General features: G+C 44.9%; 1 protein-coding gene and 1 long non-coding RNA gene across 3 annotated transcripts; both read right to left on the bottom strand.

The window, feature by feature from the left end:
• Positions 1-300: 300 nt before the first annotated feature.
• On the bottom strand, positions 301-15,458 carry ywhae1 (tyrosine 3-monooxygenase/tryptophan 5-monooxygenase activation protein, epsilon polypeptide 1). Of its 2 annotated transcripts, XM_036149428.1 has the most exons (7): positions 15,224-15,458; positions 12,527-12,726; positions 11,739-11,845; positions 10,079-10,285; positions 8,907-9,043; positions 7,340-7,387; positions 301-1,425 (listed from the first exon to the last, which is right to left on the bottom strand). In XM_036149428.1, the coding sequence occupies exons 1-6, from the start codon at positions 15,285-15,287 to the stop codon at positions 7,380-7,382; spliced, it is 723 nt and encodes a 240-aa protein (XP_036005321.1). In that variant the 5' UTR covers positions 15,288-15,458; the 3' UTR covers positions 301-1,425; positions 7,340-7,379. The 2 variants fall into 2 exon arrangements, with proteins under 2 accessions (XP_036005321.1, XP_012718663.1); XM_012863209.3 differs by lacking the exon at positions 7,340-7,387.
• LOC118566652 lies at positions 12,965-15,217 on the bottom strand. Its single transcript, XR_004933185.1, has 2 exons — positions 13,653-15,217; positions 12,965-13,614 (listed from the first exon to the last, which is right to left on the bottom strand). It is a non-coding gene; the product is annotated as an uncharacterized LOC118566652 (long non-coding RNA).
• Positions 15,459-16,962: the final 1,504 nt, after the last annotated feature.

Here is a 16,962-nt window from a genome sequence, read left to right as displayed (position 1 = left end):
ACCTAACAATATCCTTTTTATTGATCTAATGCAAAGTTCCAATATTCTGAGACGCTGCATTTTGGGTTTTCATTATTAAGCCATGATCATCAAAATTACAACAAATAAAGGCTTGAAATATTTTACTCTAACAAATCTATACAAGTTGATCTTTTTCATCATATTAAATTTTGTTGCTATTCCTGTAGTTGGTGGGTTCGTACCTGAAAAAGTCAAGTACAACCTCCCTCTTCACATGCTACGAGATCTACGCTCCCCCAGAAAAATGAATCTTACAATTATAGAAAAGAAACAAGTCTGTTTGTTTTAATTTAGATTGTTTAATGTTAATGCCATGCTGTGTTTCAACAAGAACGTTACAGATTCCCTGTCTGTGGCTCCAGTCAGATATCCAGTAGTACAAATCAGCTCCAAGTTACATATAATGAAGCAAAAAAAACAAAAAACAAATACAGGAGAGCAAGAAATGAAACAGCCTAAGAAAGAAAATCTGATTCTAGAGGAGCTTTATGATAAAGCAGGGGAGAAGCAGCAGAAGCTAACGTGTTAGCTCATGTCTGTGCTGCCCGTGATCTCAGCGGGGGAACCGGGTCAAACAGACACTTTTTACACAGGTGAGAAATCTCCCAACGTTGGTGAAGAATCAAACCAGTTAGAAATAAGTTAGTGTTAAAGAGATCTAGCATGTGTCAACACTTACAGTATTTCAGCACAAAACACAGTCCAGGAACAGCTATAAAACACGAGACTAATCGTAGTGTAAAACATTAAGCACTTCTTTGCCCCACGTGGATATCGCACATTCTGCCAACTTCCTCGGAAAATCCAGCCCAACAAAAAGGACGCCGGGGCTTCCCCGACGTGCCCGTCAGAAGGCCGGATAATCTGTTCGACATGTCACTAAAAACAGAGATAAAATAGCTCCCAAAACTAGTATTCAACATTATTAGTAATAAAAGTTAATTTCTGTAATTACATTACGAAAAAAATCTCAATACATCCAGCAACTGATAAAAATATGGAGGAAAAAGCAAAAAACAAAAATACAATAAACAAAGAATGGTTTTTCAGAACTGCTTGTACCAGGACAAAAAACAGCAAACAGGGACCTCTTTCTCTTTCTAACGTTGGACTTCCTTTCTCAATTAAGTGGTATTTAATCAAACGGTGTGAGGGCTAATACAAAAATAAGAGAAAAATAAAATCATTAACTCCCATGACCCTGCAGGGTCAGGGATTGCCGGAGGTGAGGAAAAGGAAAAAGGAGGAGGAGGATGAGGAAGACAAAGGCATGGGCGGAGGGGGAGGGGGGGGGGAGTGTGAGGAGGTGAGGGGCAGAGGGGAATCAAGTTGTTGGCTGTTGGTGGCAGTCTCACTGGGCCTCGTCCTCGACGTCTTGCAGTGTCTCTTTGTTCTGTTCTTCACCTGGTGGACGGAAAACACACGTTTAGAGTCGGTCCAGGATAAACGTCCGCCCGTAACATGACGGTATGAGCATCTTAACCCGGACCAAGAAGGTGGGTGTGTGGTTCACTTTTGATGATCGTGAAAATTAAAAAAGGGAGTTTAGAGGAAAAAACAAACAAAACAAAACAACAAAAATCAGACTGTCCTAGTAGAAGAAAAACTGGAGTGGAGGAGCACAGCAGCATGTCAAGATCTCAGCTCGACATGCAGATGTCCTCTATGGACCTGATGAAGACTGCTCCATTTTGGAGCGGGTGCATCCACTAAGCTGTGGAAATGGCTGAGCCCCCTACTGTTTGGGAGGTCTAACTGAAACAGGATTACCAGCTTTGAAACCTTTTGAACTGCCTGGGTTGAGTGGGGTTACTGTTGGTGAGGAAACATCTCCGCATTAAGGGGTGTCCTGGGGTCCGTTCTTCGTACGTTGCTTAAAACATCCGAGATCAAATGAGACATCCAAGATGATTTAATCCGGCTAATCATGATCCGGCTAATTGGGTTCTTCGGAACCACCTGTTGTTTATGATTAGTATCACTGGATTGAGTTATCTGAGACAACTGCGCGTTCATGCGTTTGTTTAAAAGGGGAAATGTATCGATAGTAGAAACAATGATCAGCAGCGCTGCTATTGGCTGTTCAGCAAAGAACGCCCACAGTTTTTCTCTCAAGCAGAACACGAGCTTGGAAGGTTATGCCGAATTTGAGTCATTAATTAAAACACCTCAAAGTCTGTTAAAGCCAGGAGAGAGGGCTGGTAAAAAGCAGCAGACAAATTAATGTGTAAATACTGTCCATGGTAGATGTTTCTATCACTTTCTACAGTACGTATTTTTGCATTTTAATAATTTCATATTTACTTTGTTCTTTTATATCAGAGCCTCCACGGGACCCACTAGAACATGGGAACAAGTAAAAGTGAAATACAAGAATATTCTACAAAATGGTAGCCTTTAATTATTATACTTTATTTTAAAAAGCCGCTTCTTATGTCAAGAGATCCAAATTTCAGTGTCATTCCTTAGAGACGGGAAGTAAAGGACACGTGCAAACTGGGAATTTTAACAAAAAAATTCTTTATCCATAAAAAATGAAAATCTTCCTTTTCCAAGTCATCCACAGTTTACACGGTAAAACTGTATTGCTCCGTGTCTAGATAATCCGTCCATAGTTTTTTTCTAATGCAATGTACGGCTCGACAGGAAGCAAGCCTTTCAAAGTAAAACTAAACTTCACAATAAAATGGCCTGAACAACTCTCCTTACTGAATATGATAAAAATAAAAAGCAAACTATCATACAAATAACTTAAATATTTTAGATTTATGGCTCTAACACAACTTTTTCCTCTTTAAAAGCCACTGTTAAATGATGTGTGTGTCTGTTTATAACAGCCACCAAGAGAAATCTCTCTACAATTACACTGTCGCGCTGCGCTAAAGGATCCTGTCTATTGCGCAATACGCGATTAATTCGAAAAACTCTGCAAATTATTCTTGCACCTTCAGCAACAGGTTGCTGTCGTAAAAATGGACATAGCTACGACAGACTTCCTTATCTCCTCCGTTTATACAGCCGTGATCTAATCCTGTTTACATGAAATAAGCCTGCTCGAGAGCAGGCTTAAGCTGGCACACATGTTGCTATGACAACAAGTGCAGGATGTCTTTCGAAGAACCAAACGATCCAAGATCATGCCAAATCGTCAACAATGAAATCCTGCTAACTGAGTTAGCGACGTACGAAGAACGGACCCCCGGATCCAATCCTCAGTGCCAGATCAAAGTCCTAATCAGAGCATTACTAGATGCTTTGCATTAGATTCTGAATTTTGTTTCAGCCACATCTGGAGAGAGCTAATCGACTCTACAACTATTCCCTTTCAAATTAAATGACAACCTACTGCTGTGCATGGCTTGCAAACTATTCTGGGTCCAGTGTTGTGTTGTGGTGACCTAACAGCCAGATTGATAATGGGTAGCACGCTCCTTTCTGTATATTATGAACTGATCTCACTGAATCTGTTCAGGGAAAGGAGGGACATTCAGCAGAACTCTCCGAGATGATTGGGTGAAGGGACGCCTAGTGCCCGCCTACCAAAGGTTGCATGATTAGCCAATCACGGTAACAAATGAAAATGTTTATGAAGCAGGAGAGAATTTTTTTTTCTTCTGCCTGCTTGACTGGAACTGCGATGAACTCTTAAAAGCTCACTTATCAACAAGTCATATCAAAGCAGAGTTAACATGCTATGGTTAGCCTAGCATGTTAGCACACTGCTTAGCATGAAAGACTAAAGACCAAGCAGGAGCAGGACAGGATTTTAATGAAGACTGCAGGTCTGTGTTGCAGTCTAGACAAATAGACTGAGTGATATAGGTGGAACAAAGACCTAAAAAATATAGTGTGTTATTTGGGTCACTTTAGCCCCTTTCCTACTGCTACCAACTTTGCTTGCCTTGGTTTTTTGCATCTGCTCAGCTGAGTCGCGCAGAAAAAACAACGTGAAAATACTGCTGGTCACTGATTAGCTAAGGGGCGATATGAATCACAAGAGCGACTCCTCTGCAAGAACCAAACAGGGCCTTTTTAGAAATTAGCACCAGTAGCTAGCGTAATGAGCTTTTAGGAAAACGGCAACGCTGAAGTTAACATCATAGTCCAATGAGGTGCTGAAATTTTTGTGATGGAGGGATATTTAGAGAATTCAGAGAGAACGACACGGTGGATTGCCACACACCAATCACCTGACGTCACATTTTGGCGTCAACCTGACATCAACCCGCACTGTGCAGAGTTGAGATGAGCAGGTACTAATGGTAAAGATCCATTTAAGCAACTGAGATAATTGGGACTGTACTGGCAAATACCAAGTCTGAAAATGGATCGGTACTGGGGACCTGGGATGCAAACAAATAAACTTATGATTAATTGTCAATTAATGACTTAATCGGAGGAAACAAACTTTAATCTAATTACTAATTATGTTTGCTTAGACGGACCACTTTTCAGCGCTGTAGTATGGCCCCCATTCAGCAGGGGGCGCTGTCAATCATTCTAAAGTGGAGCAACAGCAGTTGTAAAAGAAAAAACAATCATGGCAGATAGTTTTGTGGGATTATTTTACACAGATGACAGAAAAGAGGGCATTATGGCAAAAGAGTTACAGAAAAAGACGTGACGCCAAAAGCACGGCTTATGTCTATGGCCTCTTTAAAAATTCTGCATTGTAAAATAAAAAGAGCCCTTCATGTTATGGAAAGACCCTCAATAAATTTTAGATTAACTGATTAATCGATAACTTGCATCCCTACTGGGGACAAAAAAAATCCTAATGGTTTATCAACTAAATACATGCTGTTTTATAAATGTTTGCTATTTTATTAGAATTATAGCATAATTCTAATGTTTAGTCCTCTTGTGTATGAAGTTGAGCAGTTTGCACTGCATTAACTTTAATCCCAAACCAGCATCATTAAAAAAAAAAAAAAAAAGATTCATTTAAAATCAACTTCTTTCAAGCATAATGCCATAAAAAAGTCCAAGACCCAAAGTGGGGTGATTAGAAGTGAAGCGCTAAAATTTAAACGATAAAACATTTTCTGTGAGTTGATTAATATTACTAAGTAACAGAGTTTAATCAAGAACAGAAAAGTAACATTTCAGAGTCAAACACCATCTGCATGCAACAAATCACCATCGCAGTAGTAGGCTGGTGTGGTCATTCCTTTCAGCTAAACTATAAACAGCAAAATGCATGTGAAAGTGAGGGGAGGGACGCTAACAAAAGTGAGCATGAATGGTATTTTGCTTCACTGAGAAATCTCCCTAAACCCGGCCCAGTGTCAGACTGCGTGATTTTATCCGTCTAACTGGCAATAAAGAAGCTCTCACTGCGGCAGCACAATGTAGCAGATATTTCCATCATTGAAATATCACTAAGCACCATATTAACATTGGGAAAAGTGCTTTGACCGGCATGTTTAGATTAATTAATCATCTAAGTGCCGTGCACTCATACTCCGTAAGCCCATAAAATACTAGCCGATGCTTGTTGTCTAGAGCAGCAGGAAATGTAGAACAGGAGCATTAGAAACTTTCTTCCCATGAAACCACGTTGCTTCACTGCAGCTGCAGCAACATCCGAGGTTTCCACCCAAACTGTGTGGAATGGAGCGTTACGTTGTTTCATTCTTATATTTAGTGTCTACAAAGGATACTCACTATCTGGGGCCAATGTTTCCAATAAACCAAGAATGACATTGACACTCCACAAGTAATTTTGGTTTCTATTATTGATCTCAAGCAGCCTTTACCCCCAACAACTTTTAAATTAATTGTTTGGCAGCATTTTAGTTACCCGTGTTAAAAACAAACTAAACTAAATCACCAGAGCAAGTAACAGAAATAAGCTGTTTGCTGCAGATGGAGTGGAAGTCTGCGTGTGATTGGCAGCTTCTGGTCTGGCACTAAGCAGCCATTTAATCGGTTACGCTATTCAAACTGCATTTGTTCATTTCAAGCTTGGCCCACCAGGCCATGAACCCGGTACCACTCCTTTAGGATTTTATTGTGAAAAACTGAAAGCGCCTGTCTTTAGAATTAAGAAGAAAACTGACAAAATTGGCTAATTTGGTTTCAGGACCGTCTTGACTGAATTTCCCTTTGTGGTTAATACAGTAAATAAAGTAAAGTTTTGAGCCAACGTTTAAAATTTCGCAAAAAGGCGCATCAGACGCGTTTCCCTTTACTTGGTTGTAGCGAATGAACCAGGAGACGCAGAGCGTGACGTCGTCATATGTTGACGTTGGCTGTAATAAACAGGAAGTAGATGTTGCTAACTAGCCTGGACCACAGACCAGTAACGGAGCAAGGTTTTAATGAATGTGTAGAGCTTTCCTTTTTTACGGATGACACTAGGAAATGATCACGTCTCTTCGTCCATCCACACGTACCCGTCGTTGCTTCCAGACCTGTTTGAGCGTTACGGGAATATCTGAAGACGCCGGCAGCAGCGACAGCTGATCAGTCAAGTGAGGTAAATGTTCGCTGCGTCACAAATGATTTGAAAAATGTGGTTCCATCTCATTTTTAGTGCATTTACTGTTTTTCGAAAAAGTTAAAAAAAAGGAGAAAAAAAATTCCAAGCGAGCGTAAAAACGTAAGCAAAATTTAGCGAGTTAATTCGAATTGTGCCGTGTTCATCAACCCCTTTCTAATGCGATACTTCAGAATGCGCATTAAAAAACGTTTTAATGGAGTCCTACCTGAAAACTTTTGTTATTAGAGAAACTAAACCTGGACTGACTTATTCTACACTGATTACCGATTCTTGTTTGCAGTCTGTAAAAAAAAACAAAAAAACATTTAGTCTCTTCATGAAAACAAAAATGAAGTTTCCCCCCAAAAAAACGCTAAATAAAAAAAAGCTCATCTTTTATAAACCCAACGCTGTGTGGTTCAACGGCAACATAAACGTTCATCAGTTTGCACAACCACCAGGGCGTCCATTTCTAATCGACCCTCTGAACTCCTTATCGGACCGGGTGACAGCATGTGTAGGAACCGGGGCTGTGGCACATGCTAACAATGCTGGCCGTCCTGTACGAGCAGCATCACATGCCAGTAACCACAGAAACAGCAGACCTTCACACAGACGTTACGACTGGATCAGCAGCACACAGACATGAGGGCAAGTAGAACTGCATCCAAGCTGAAGTGCGCTGCTTCTCTGAATGTGGTGAAGACCTACAGACCTACAGTGTCTTAGGGAGGCAGGACATCCCGGTGACAGACAGGTGAGTGGACACGGGTGTTAAACTGGACGTGTGAGTAGAGTAGCACACAGAACAAGGTGTGGGTGAGCAACACTTACAAAGTACAGTTAGCATGAGAAAAGAAGCGCTTTGATTCCTTTAGGACTCTACAGCAGAGGGAACGAGAGAGAGACAAGAGACATGATGAGCCGTCAGTGTGAAACGCCCCGAAGAAAAAACTGCTCTGCTCCATGTTCAGCCACTGATCAGATGAGCTAGAACCCATCAGAAAGTGGAGATTCTGATAGCAGCTCCATGTGTTTTACACTCCTGGCCGCCATGTTGGAGTTTCAAGCTGGGCTTGGCCTTCACAAATCAGGATGCAGCTTTGTCTGTTGACCCAATTTGTATTTCAATGTACAAAAAGAAAAGAACAAAGTGTGGACTATAGGCTGGAGATGAGGTCAGTTATAGTTTATTAACCCTGGAGGGAAAGTGGACCTTTTAGGACCTGTGGATGGTTCTAGCTGTGAGCATGAAGGAGCTGAAAACAGTTGTTGGAATGAAGGTAATTTGGAAAAAAAAAGATTTTGTGACCATTATTCAGTTACTTGGGGCGACCGCTTCAATGCAACAGCCCGTGTCGGCCAAGGAGGGAATGCTATTTTTATGAAGAACGTCAGGCTTTTAGAGGTGCGGTCCACTTTGAAAGCCCAGATCTACTCAGAGTAGACAAAGTCTTGATTTAGTCTGCAGTGAGCCTGGCAGCAGAGTGCAGAGAACCAAGGTGGGCTGCTTTATTCTCTTTAATGCAATAAACAGCAGCACCAGGGTTCTAATATAAAATTATGAATGAAATCACAATCTTATGTTTACTTCACTAAAACTACAATTCTCGAATATTTCTAGATGTTTACTGTGTAGGATTTAAACAATAAAACCTTACTTTGCATCAGACTTTTACTTTGAAAGGATTAATAAAAGGAAGTTATGAGACTCTCTCATTGTCTCCACATTGTTGCTGAGAAGGAGGGATTGCTGCAGTCAGAGACCCGATGCAGACGGCTGGGCTTCCTTAGACAGAGAACATGGGAACCAAAGAAGAACAGAGGGACGCTACATCCACCTGTAAGGCTAACATTAGCTCCCACAGCTGCAGGTTTAGAGGAACCCACTGCTTCTCAGGAAGTAGAGCGATTAACCACAGTAACAGGTACTGAAATTCCCCCACAGCGGTTAGAAACGATACCTCACGCACATCTGCACTTCCCCGTCCGCTTGGCTCCGCGTAGAGGAAGCCTTTCACTGGAACTGTGCCCAACAATATACGTTACTTAAATCCTTTAGCGGCTAATCTGATAATGACGCTGAGCTGCTGCTGCTAGTCTGGCATTAGGGACAATCCCTACTGTTAAGGCGGGAGTCAATGCAGATAGGAAACCAAATGTTACACCGCAGACTTTAAATGGCGGAAATGTTAAACGTGAAATTACCAGCAAATCAGTCTGACAACAATCCAAGCTTTAAAAAAGGCCATTAAAGCAGCCGTACGCTCCGTTATGAAAGTAACCAGGAGGCAGGAGACGAGGTAGGGGGCAACAAGACGGCGGACGGAGCGGCTCGGCGGTCTTGTTTCATCGTCTGAAGCGAGGAACCTGAAGAAAAGGCCGAGTGAGAGCTCCTTACCTTCTCCCTGCATGTCTGAAGTCCATAGTGTCAGGTTGTCGCGTAACAACTGCATGATAAGCGTGGAGTCCTTGTAGCTTTCTTCACTCAGCGTGTCCAGTTCTGCGATGGCGTCGTCGAACGCAGCCTTCGCCAACCTGAGCAGACACACCCCCCCATTAAAAAAAAAACCTTATTCGGTTCATGTCTGAGCAACAAGTGGCACTTCAGACCCCCACAGACTCGCCGTGTGTCGGCCGTCTACGGACCAGCTCATGTTATCGGATCTCACATGGATTATGTAGCAACTAAAAACTGTTTCGGTGTTTCTTTCATCATTTTTTGGTTCTGCTGGGCACCATAACTGGGTGAAATACGCACCTTTAATACTTTCCCCATAAAATTCCTCCCTCCCTGCCATATTCACAAAATCCTTCACTAGACTAGCAGACCTCCGCTTAGAGAGGCTATTCAAACGGCAACCAGATGAGCAGAACATCACCTGCTCTCTCTGGATTTCCTGGACAGACTTGTCTCCAGCAAATGTTGCCCCTTATAATCGAACAACCGTTACTGTCTACCCCCAGACACGACCTGCAGACAAACCGCGGCCGCTCTCCCGCTGAGCTCCGCGGGAATTCTCGTCTGAACGCCCCACCCTGAGGCGTCTCCTAACTTGTCATTAGTCCTAAATGAAACCTTGCAGCGGCGCGAGCTTCCACGGTTTCTGACGTCAAGCTTTCCTGGGATATCGTTTATCAGAGACACGGCGCAGGTGAGCATTATGACACACACCCGGCTGCGGCCCACCCATTAAGCTAAGCTGCATGTTGTTGGCCTGCAGGGGGAAGATGGAGTACCAGGAGAAGCCCCGCCATACACACGGAGATTTGAACCTGGGACCTACTGGCTGCAAGGCAAACATGCTGACAATTTAACAAATCTGCGTCCACTTTTATTTATTGGCGTAGATAACTAACTGTTCAGCTAGATTTGAACAATGGACATAGTGAACTACGGCACTGGTAGAACGGGTTTACTACTTCCTGTAGTAGTTGCTCTCCCCGTCCTCAGTAACAAGCACGCTGAGGTTGCAGGTTCTCCCCCTGGTTCTCCCCAGAGCTCTGAACTGCCAATACCGCGGGCCTCCTCCAAACGAGGACGCTGAAAGACAAAGCCGAGGAGACGCTGACCTGCAGGCGCGGTCGGGGGAGTTGAGGATCTCGTAGTAGAAGACGGAGAAGTTGAGGGCGAGGCCGAGGCGGATGGGGTGCGTGGGCGGCAGCTCCAACATGGCGAGGTCCGTGGCGGTTTTGTAGGCCACCAGGCTGTTCTCTGCCGCCTCCTTTCTGTTGTTGCCGGTGGCGAACTCTGCCAGGTACCGGTGGTAGTCCCCCTTCCTGGGGACGGGAAACAAGCAGGGAGCAGGTTACTCTCAGGACCCAGCTGCTGAGTCAGCATAGCTGGACTGATTGTATAGAAACGTGTTGAAGGAAGACAAAACACTCTTTTATGAAGATATTATATGAAGATACTATGAACTACTGAGCTACGGATGAATACAGTGAAATTAAACAGGCTTGGTTTGTGAAGCACATCAGTGGTTCAGGGTTCCTACAGCAAGTTAAATTCAAGACTTTTTAAGACTTTTTAATGCCACTTGAAATAAAAGGTTAAGACCAACTTCACGATAAACAAGATAAACCTGGTTGCGACAACTTCACCCAAATATTTATTTTAACATAAACCATTACTTTCTGGCCCAATAGACATGTTTAAAATTTTGAAAAACATTCCATATAGGAAGAAAGCTAAAAAACACACAAATTACAGATATATTTTTTAACAACTACTGAACTGAATTCACAAACTTTGTTTTGTTCCCTACTAAAATAAACTATAAAATCAGTTTTAAAAACCACTACATAACCAGCGCCAACTCTTTTTCACAGCTATGGTCCGGTTTTTATTGGTTCCGCTATTAGGACGGAACCAATAATGGTTACATTGAGCCGTTTGGTAAATTAAAAAAAAAATTATAATTATGTCAATTATTTTACTGTTTGGTAAGGATTACAAAAATAAAATCCTATTTATGACCTGGTAACAATTTTAAGACCTAAGAAAGATTGATTAAGACATTTTAATGCCAATTAAGGCCTTAGTTTTATATTAAAGAATTCAATGACTTTTAAGACTTTTCAAGGATCCGCGGGAACACTGGTGGTTCACACACTGACGGGGTTTACAACGAGTATTTAGGGCTGTTCACTTTACTTCTACGTCCATTTCTCATTTAAAGTCCACATCCTGTGTAGCACAGGGATGCTCTGAGTGCTCCAACAGAAGCACATCCATTGAACTCACAGCAGGACCACCAACATCTCGTTTCAGGGGCTGTGCGTTCAAACGGGCCGGCTGGATGGACTGACTGTGTTTTGAGCTCCCAGATCTCAGCCAATGAGACGCTAAAGCTCAGGGAGAGTGCTGTGATCGTAGCCGTGATGGAAGAGAAATAAAGAGCAGCACAAAGTGCGGGTTAACCTCAGCTGATGGTCATCTGGACATTCAGCAATAACACTGCCGCTTCCTGCTGCGCCCGTACTGAGCCGCTCTAATTGAAATCAAAGCCCAAGTGGAGGATCCTGGTAAATGTGATCTCCGTCTGTTCCAGAAGGGTATATCTTAAAAAATGTCAGTGAGAGAACCTCCCTCCTGGGGTCATACCTTAGCAGGACCTGTGTCACGGCTGACCGAGCTGAAAACCTGCCAGAGTGCTTCCTGCTTTCTAATCCCACACTGCTAGTGCAGGTGAAGCCAGAGCTGGAAGTCTAACGTTATTATTGCACTCACATTTTGTTGTAGAAGACCTTGGACTCGCCCATGGCGGCGGAGGGGAGTAGGTGTCGGTCCAGCGCGTCCAGGATGTCGCCACAGATGGACTTCAGCTCCTTCTCCACCTGCCAGCAGACACAGCGAGCAAACACACTGCTTAGGTCCAGAACAGTTTACACATTTGCTAATGAGGACCTGATCTACTGACCCCCCCCCACACACACACACACACAAACAACACTGCATGTATGTGAACAAACATCTTCTCTTCTGGTTCTGTGCCTGAGCTGCCTCACACTGGTCTTCTTCTAGGCCACTCTTCCATCCACTGCGCCACTTTGCGTCTGTGACGAGGCGAGATGCAGAAGAGCGTCCAGGAAGGATGGCGCCCGCCGCTCCCTGCGGCTCTGACCGGACCATTATCCCCCCGTTAATGTTGCTAACGGGCCCGACGCAGCCCGTCAGGCTGTAATGCTGATCCAGGAAATGCCTTCCCACAGGGAATAAAACAGTCGCTGTGGAAATGTAGGTGGACTGATGTGTGCGTGCCATTAGATCACCGTCTGCAGTCCAGCTGCCTCTCCCATCCTCTGACACAGTCTGGCCTCTCCCACTATAATAGCTGCTCTGACTCCTCTTCATACAAGCAGAGCCTGCAGGGAGGACCTGCCAGCGATGACTCACATGCTGCCTGTCCAGTAGCTGCGCTAGCCGGCAGATTGGGATCCCGCCATCGGCGCGGCTGCTCTGACGTGCTGTGTGAGAACACCCCCCCCCCCCCCCTCGGTGTTTGCGCGGTGGCTTACCGTTTGCCTGTACTCCCGGATCATCTTCAGCTTCTCCTCGCCGCCCTTGCTCTCTTCCCTCTGTTCGATACTGCTGATTATCCTCCAAGACGCTCTCCGAGCCCCGATCACGTTCTTGTAGGCCACCGATAGTAGGTTCCTCTCCTCCACTGTGAGCTCCACGTCCATCCCCGCCACCTTCTTCATAGACTCCACCATCTCTGTTAGAGGCCAAAACAACAGGTCACAGGTCACAGAGCTCAAAGCCTCGCGGCCCGTCCACGACCCCCCGGCCCTCGCCCGGATGCTTGGCGACCAGCGGGCGACTGGAGGGCGCTCTGCACGCCACACGGGGGAAACCACTCAATTTAGCTTTTTTTTTTCTTCCCCCATTATCAGTAAGATTGGAATCAGAGAAGCGTAAGAAGCTACTTAAAAGTGAAAGTGAAGGGAAAATGCATTTCCTACATGTCTGGAGCTAAATCAGGCTGAGAGAGGAAGACTTTCAGCCCCTAACAGGAAGGCCAGCGCGGACCCCCAAAGCTGCTCTGTCACCATACGCGCTGGCTTAGGACACGCCCGCCGCCTATTGGGGAGAAAGTCTGACCCGGCACACGGAGCTACGGTTGATCACACAATAAAAGACGCTACTGACTGTTTAAAATGGGATCCTGTGCATAATTTAGCCTTTTATTTTCTGGAGTGAAGATTTCTAAAACCCCGTTTTACAGGACTGCTCTGTCGCAGCACGCTGTAGCTTCTGCTCCTCAGATGAATAATTCACGGCCGCTCACAGCAGCACGACTAGAAAATAAAAACTTAAAAGCCGATCTTCACACATCAGCGTTCTTAAAAAGAGAACTGAAGCCGGTTTTCCTCTTAGTATTTTCTTTCCTTTAACATTAAAGGCATCTTACAAAGTAGTGCAAATTTTAGAGTTGGCCGTATAAAGTTTTGCTTCTGCCCTTTTTTTGATTGCTTTTGTGTAATTGCTATGGAAATATGGATTTTGTGACTGAAATAAAAAATCATCCAAATGTCTGATGGGTGCCTCTCTGGTATTACCTTAATAAAGCTAACTGTGTAGTCTGGGAGAATATCTGAAGCATCTGGTGGAGGTGCCACCTTATGGGACACAGACAAGCACCACAGCGCTGCAAAAACGGAACTAAAACCAAGTCCAATTCTCTCTAAATGAGTCCTGGAAGTCCAAATGATCTGCCAACGAAATAAGATGTTTTAACCTTAAAATGAGGAAAAACTCATCTCCATCACCTTGTTTCCAGCGCAGTATACCTAATTATCTTATTTTAGGGGTAAAACACTCATTCCACTGGCACCTCATCTTCCTTATCTGCTCAAAACAAGAACAAATACACTAATTTAAAAGGGACATTTAATTACTTTTGCTTCCCTTTTTTGCAGCGCACCACCAGCACCCTAACAACCTTGTTGCTGGGCAACGCATCCTGAACCTGGGCTCTTGGGGTGGTTGCAGCTGGAGAACTACAGTCCGCTGCAGCAGACCGGAGGACCCTGCAGAGGACAGTGAGGGGAACTTGGAAGGTGATTACCTAATGAGTCTTTGGCCCGAGCCGCTGGTGGCTCTTCTCAGAGAACGTTCTTTGCCCCCAGAGCCAGCAGGACACCATCATTAGCAGAAGGCCTTAGGGCTTATGGTGTACACTACGTTAATGGCAGGCACCCGTGGTGTTTTTAGCCGCTTTGTGTCTTCCTGTTCTCTGTTTTTTTTTTTTTTTTGTAATCCATTGACTCGCTTTTGCGACCCGGAGAACGGAATGTCGGTTCTTGGTTTTGCCGGCAGAAGGCCGGCGGATGGACGCAGAGAGCCTCAGCCCTGAGCGAACCCGTTCCTCTCAGACAACTTCAGGCAGAGTAGCAGCGGGAGAGCTGCGCTGCATTCCTGCGAGGTTACAGTTTAGCCACCAAACCATAAATCAGCCCCTGAGGAGTCTCGGTCCAGATCCTGTGAATGAGTCACGGTCACTTAACGTTACCGGGCAACCTGTGACCCCCCCCCCCCCCCCCCAACCCGGTAAATATGGCCATGACAGCGTCAGGGTTGTCCAGGGGAGAGGACGAACCGACTGGTCTCCGGTGATCGATCCGCGCAGCTCGCTAGCAGGGGAACACCCCACGGACGTGAACAGCTGCGGCCCCACTCCCACTCCCTGCCAACAGGCTTCATGCGGCCAACAGTGCAATGAGGCTAGCATTGCATCAGACACGGCTTTGGTGAAAGAGCCCACGGTGGTTTTAGATCACGGTAACGCCCGTGGGGGGGTGGGGGGGGGGAGTTCTTACGGCCTAACCGGCGGAGCCCAGGCGCTCAGGTCCAGAGATAGCGTGGGGCAGGGGAGGCAACCCCCTGACAGCTCACGCTTCACTGAGCCGCCATTTTGTTGTAGCCACATCGCTAATGTTAGCCGGGCTCCACAACATTCCTCCCATATTACTGAAACCCGCGCGCTTCCCGCCGCCTGGTAGGAGCTTAAAGCCCTGCTCCTTTCCCCTAACAACGGGTCATACGTCATGTCAGCAAACGTACGGCTAAAAGAAACGGCGGCGGGGTCGCACAGTTAGCCCCCTTTAACTGGCCACGGCTACCACTGAGCTAGTGCTGCTGGGAAGAAAAAAAAAAAATCCGAGCCGTGAACGCGTCCCCGCTCCCGGGCGGGCCCTCGGACTCACACTTACCGTCATATCTCTCTGCCTGTTCGGCGAGTTTTGCCTGATAAACTAGGTCTTCTCGCTCTCCCATGTTGCAGTGAGTTGAGGGGATACGACGGCGAGTTGGCAAATCAAAGCGTCAGATCTCTAGCAAGAAGCCACGGTGGTGTGCCAGGTCTGTCGGCGGTTCCTAGAAACCAACTGATCGATGAGGAGTGTTCCGCCCCACCGGCAGCGTTGCTGTGTAGGGGTAGAGGAAAGATGGCAACCGCTCTCATCCGGGTACTACGGACACGGACCACCAAAACGGCTACCATGTATGGCAAGCCGTTTTGACACAATATCTCACTGCGCTCGAATCGATCGGAGATGGGAGGGAATGGCATTCTTTCTGGTAAAAGGATATTCCAAAAGTACGACCGCTGAGATTGTGTTGAGAAAATGCGTTTAAATTGAATATATGCAACAACCCTTCACAACTCTTAGAGAGCATTTTAATATTGTATGGCAATAGTGGTAAAAAAACAAATCCATACATTAAATTGTCCTAGTAAAAAAAAAAGGAAAAAAAAGCACAACAGATATTTTAGATAAGTTCACCCTAAGGAGCTGTTGCCCCTCACAGATTTCTTCAGGCTTTGCTATTTTGTCTCCACTTAAATGTTTCAGCCTATCAAACAAATAATGCAAGGCAAAGATAATAAAAGTTTTGAAATGGTGATTTTAATAACTGGTGGGAGGATGTAGCCTGGCCCTATGTGAATAAGTAAACTTTACAACTTTGTGCCAGCCTTGGCAGCACCATCAAGAGAGTGTGATAACAGGTTATCAGTCCTTTGGATCTCAGTGTAAGAGAAGGAGTTGTTTTAATTCAGTCCCATCTGAGTCACAAACAGTCTGTTTAAGGTTAGGTCAAGCAATCCTACCAGATTCAAATCTGGACTTTGATTAGGCCCATCCAAAATCTTGTCTTTTTTCCTACCATGTCAGGTGCTTGGATCATTGTCCTGCGATAGAAAACTTACTGGCACGTCCCTGACTCCCAAGGTTTATGGAGAGGTTCAAAGAGCTAATTAAGTTGTATAGGGTGATTTGTAATTACCCTGATGAAGGCCACAAGTCAAAATAAGGCTTAGGTCAGCAAATAAAGTTGTTCCTCGGTATTTCAAGCACTACTGGCGTCCTCGCTTGGCCAGATCCTTTGTGGTTTTTACCTTCAGGATTTTCTGGTAAAGAGCAGAATTCATGTTTCCTCACAGCACTATCGTCGTGTTTGATGTTTCTGTTTTGTGTTCGTTGTAACCGATAAAATCCTTCAAAAAGTTACGCTTTTGTCCCGTCGGTCTACAAAATATTTTCCCAAAAAGCTCAGCCGTCCGCAACATATTTACAGGTCACAGGCCTTCTTCTTTGGTCTGCAGTAGTTTTGGTCCTGGAACTCTTCCATGGACGCCGTCGTTGCCCACTCTCACATTTCAATCATCACCAAGTTACCGTTGATCTGGGTTCTTTTGGAACCTCCCGGATGAATTGTCACTGCCCTTCATGTTCATGTAATGTGTGTTATATCACAGTTGTAACTGGTGTGATTACTTTTTTCATAAACGGCCAGGCTGGTACGGACAGACAGAGCACTACAGAAGAGCTGTCCTGCCAATAGCCATCAGCACCTACAGCAACTCTTTGAAGAAACCTGCAGGATTTCAGTTACGGCAACATTTCATTTCCTGTTGGGATTAATAAAGTATTTCTGAATTGAACTGAAT

The sequence above is a fragment of the Fundulus heteroclitus genome, chromosome 18 (genome assembly GCF_011125445.2).
Source record: "Fundulus heteroclitus isolate FHET01 chromosome 18, MU-UCD_Fhet_4.1, whole genome shotgun sequence".
NCBI lineage: Eukaryota > Metazoa > Chordata > Actinopteri > Cyprinodontiformes > Fundulidae > Fundulus > Fundulus heteroclitus.
This window is presented reverse-complemented; position numbering and strand designations above follow the sequence as displayed.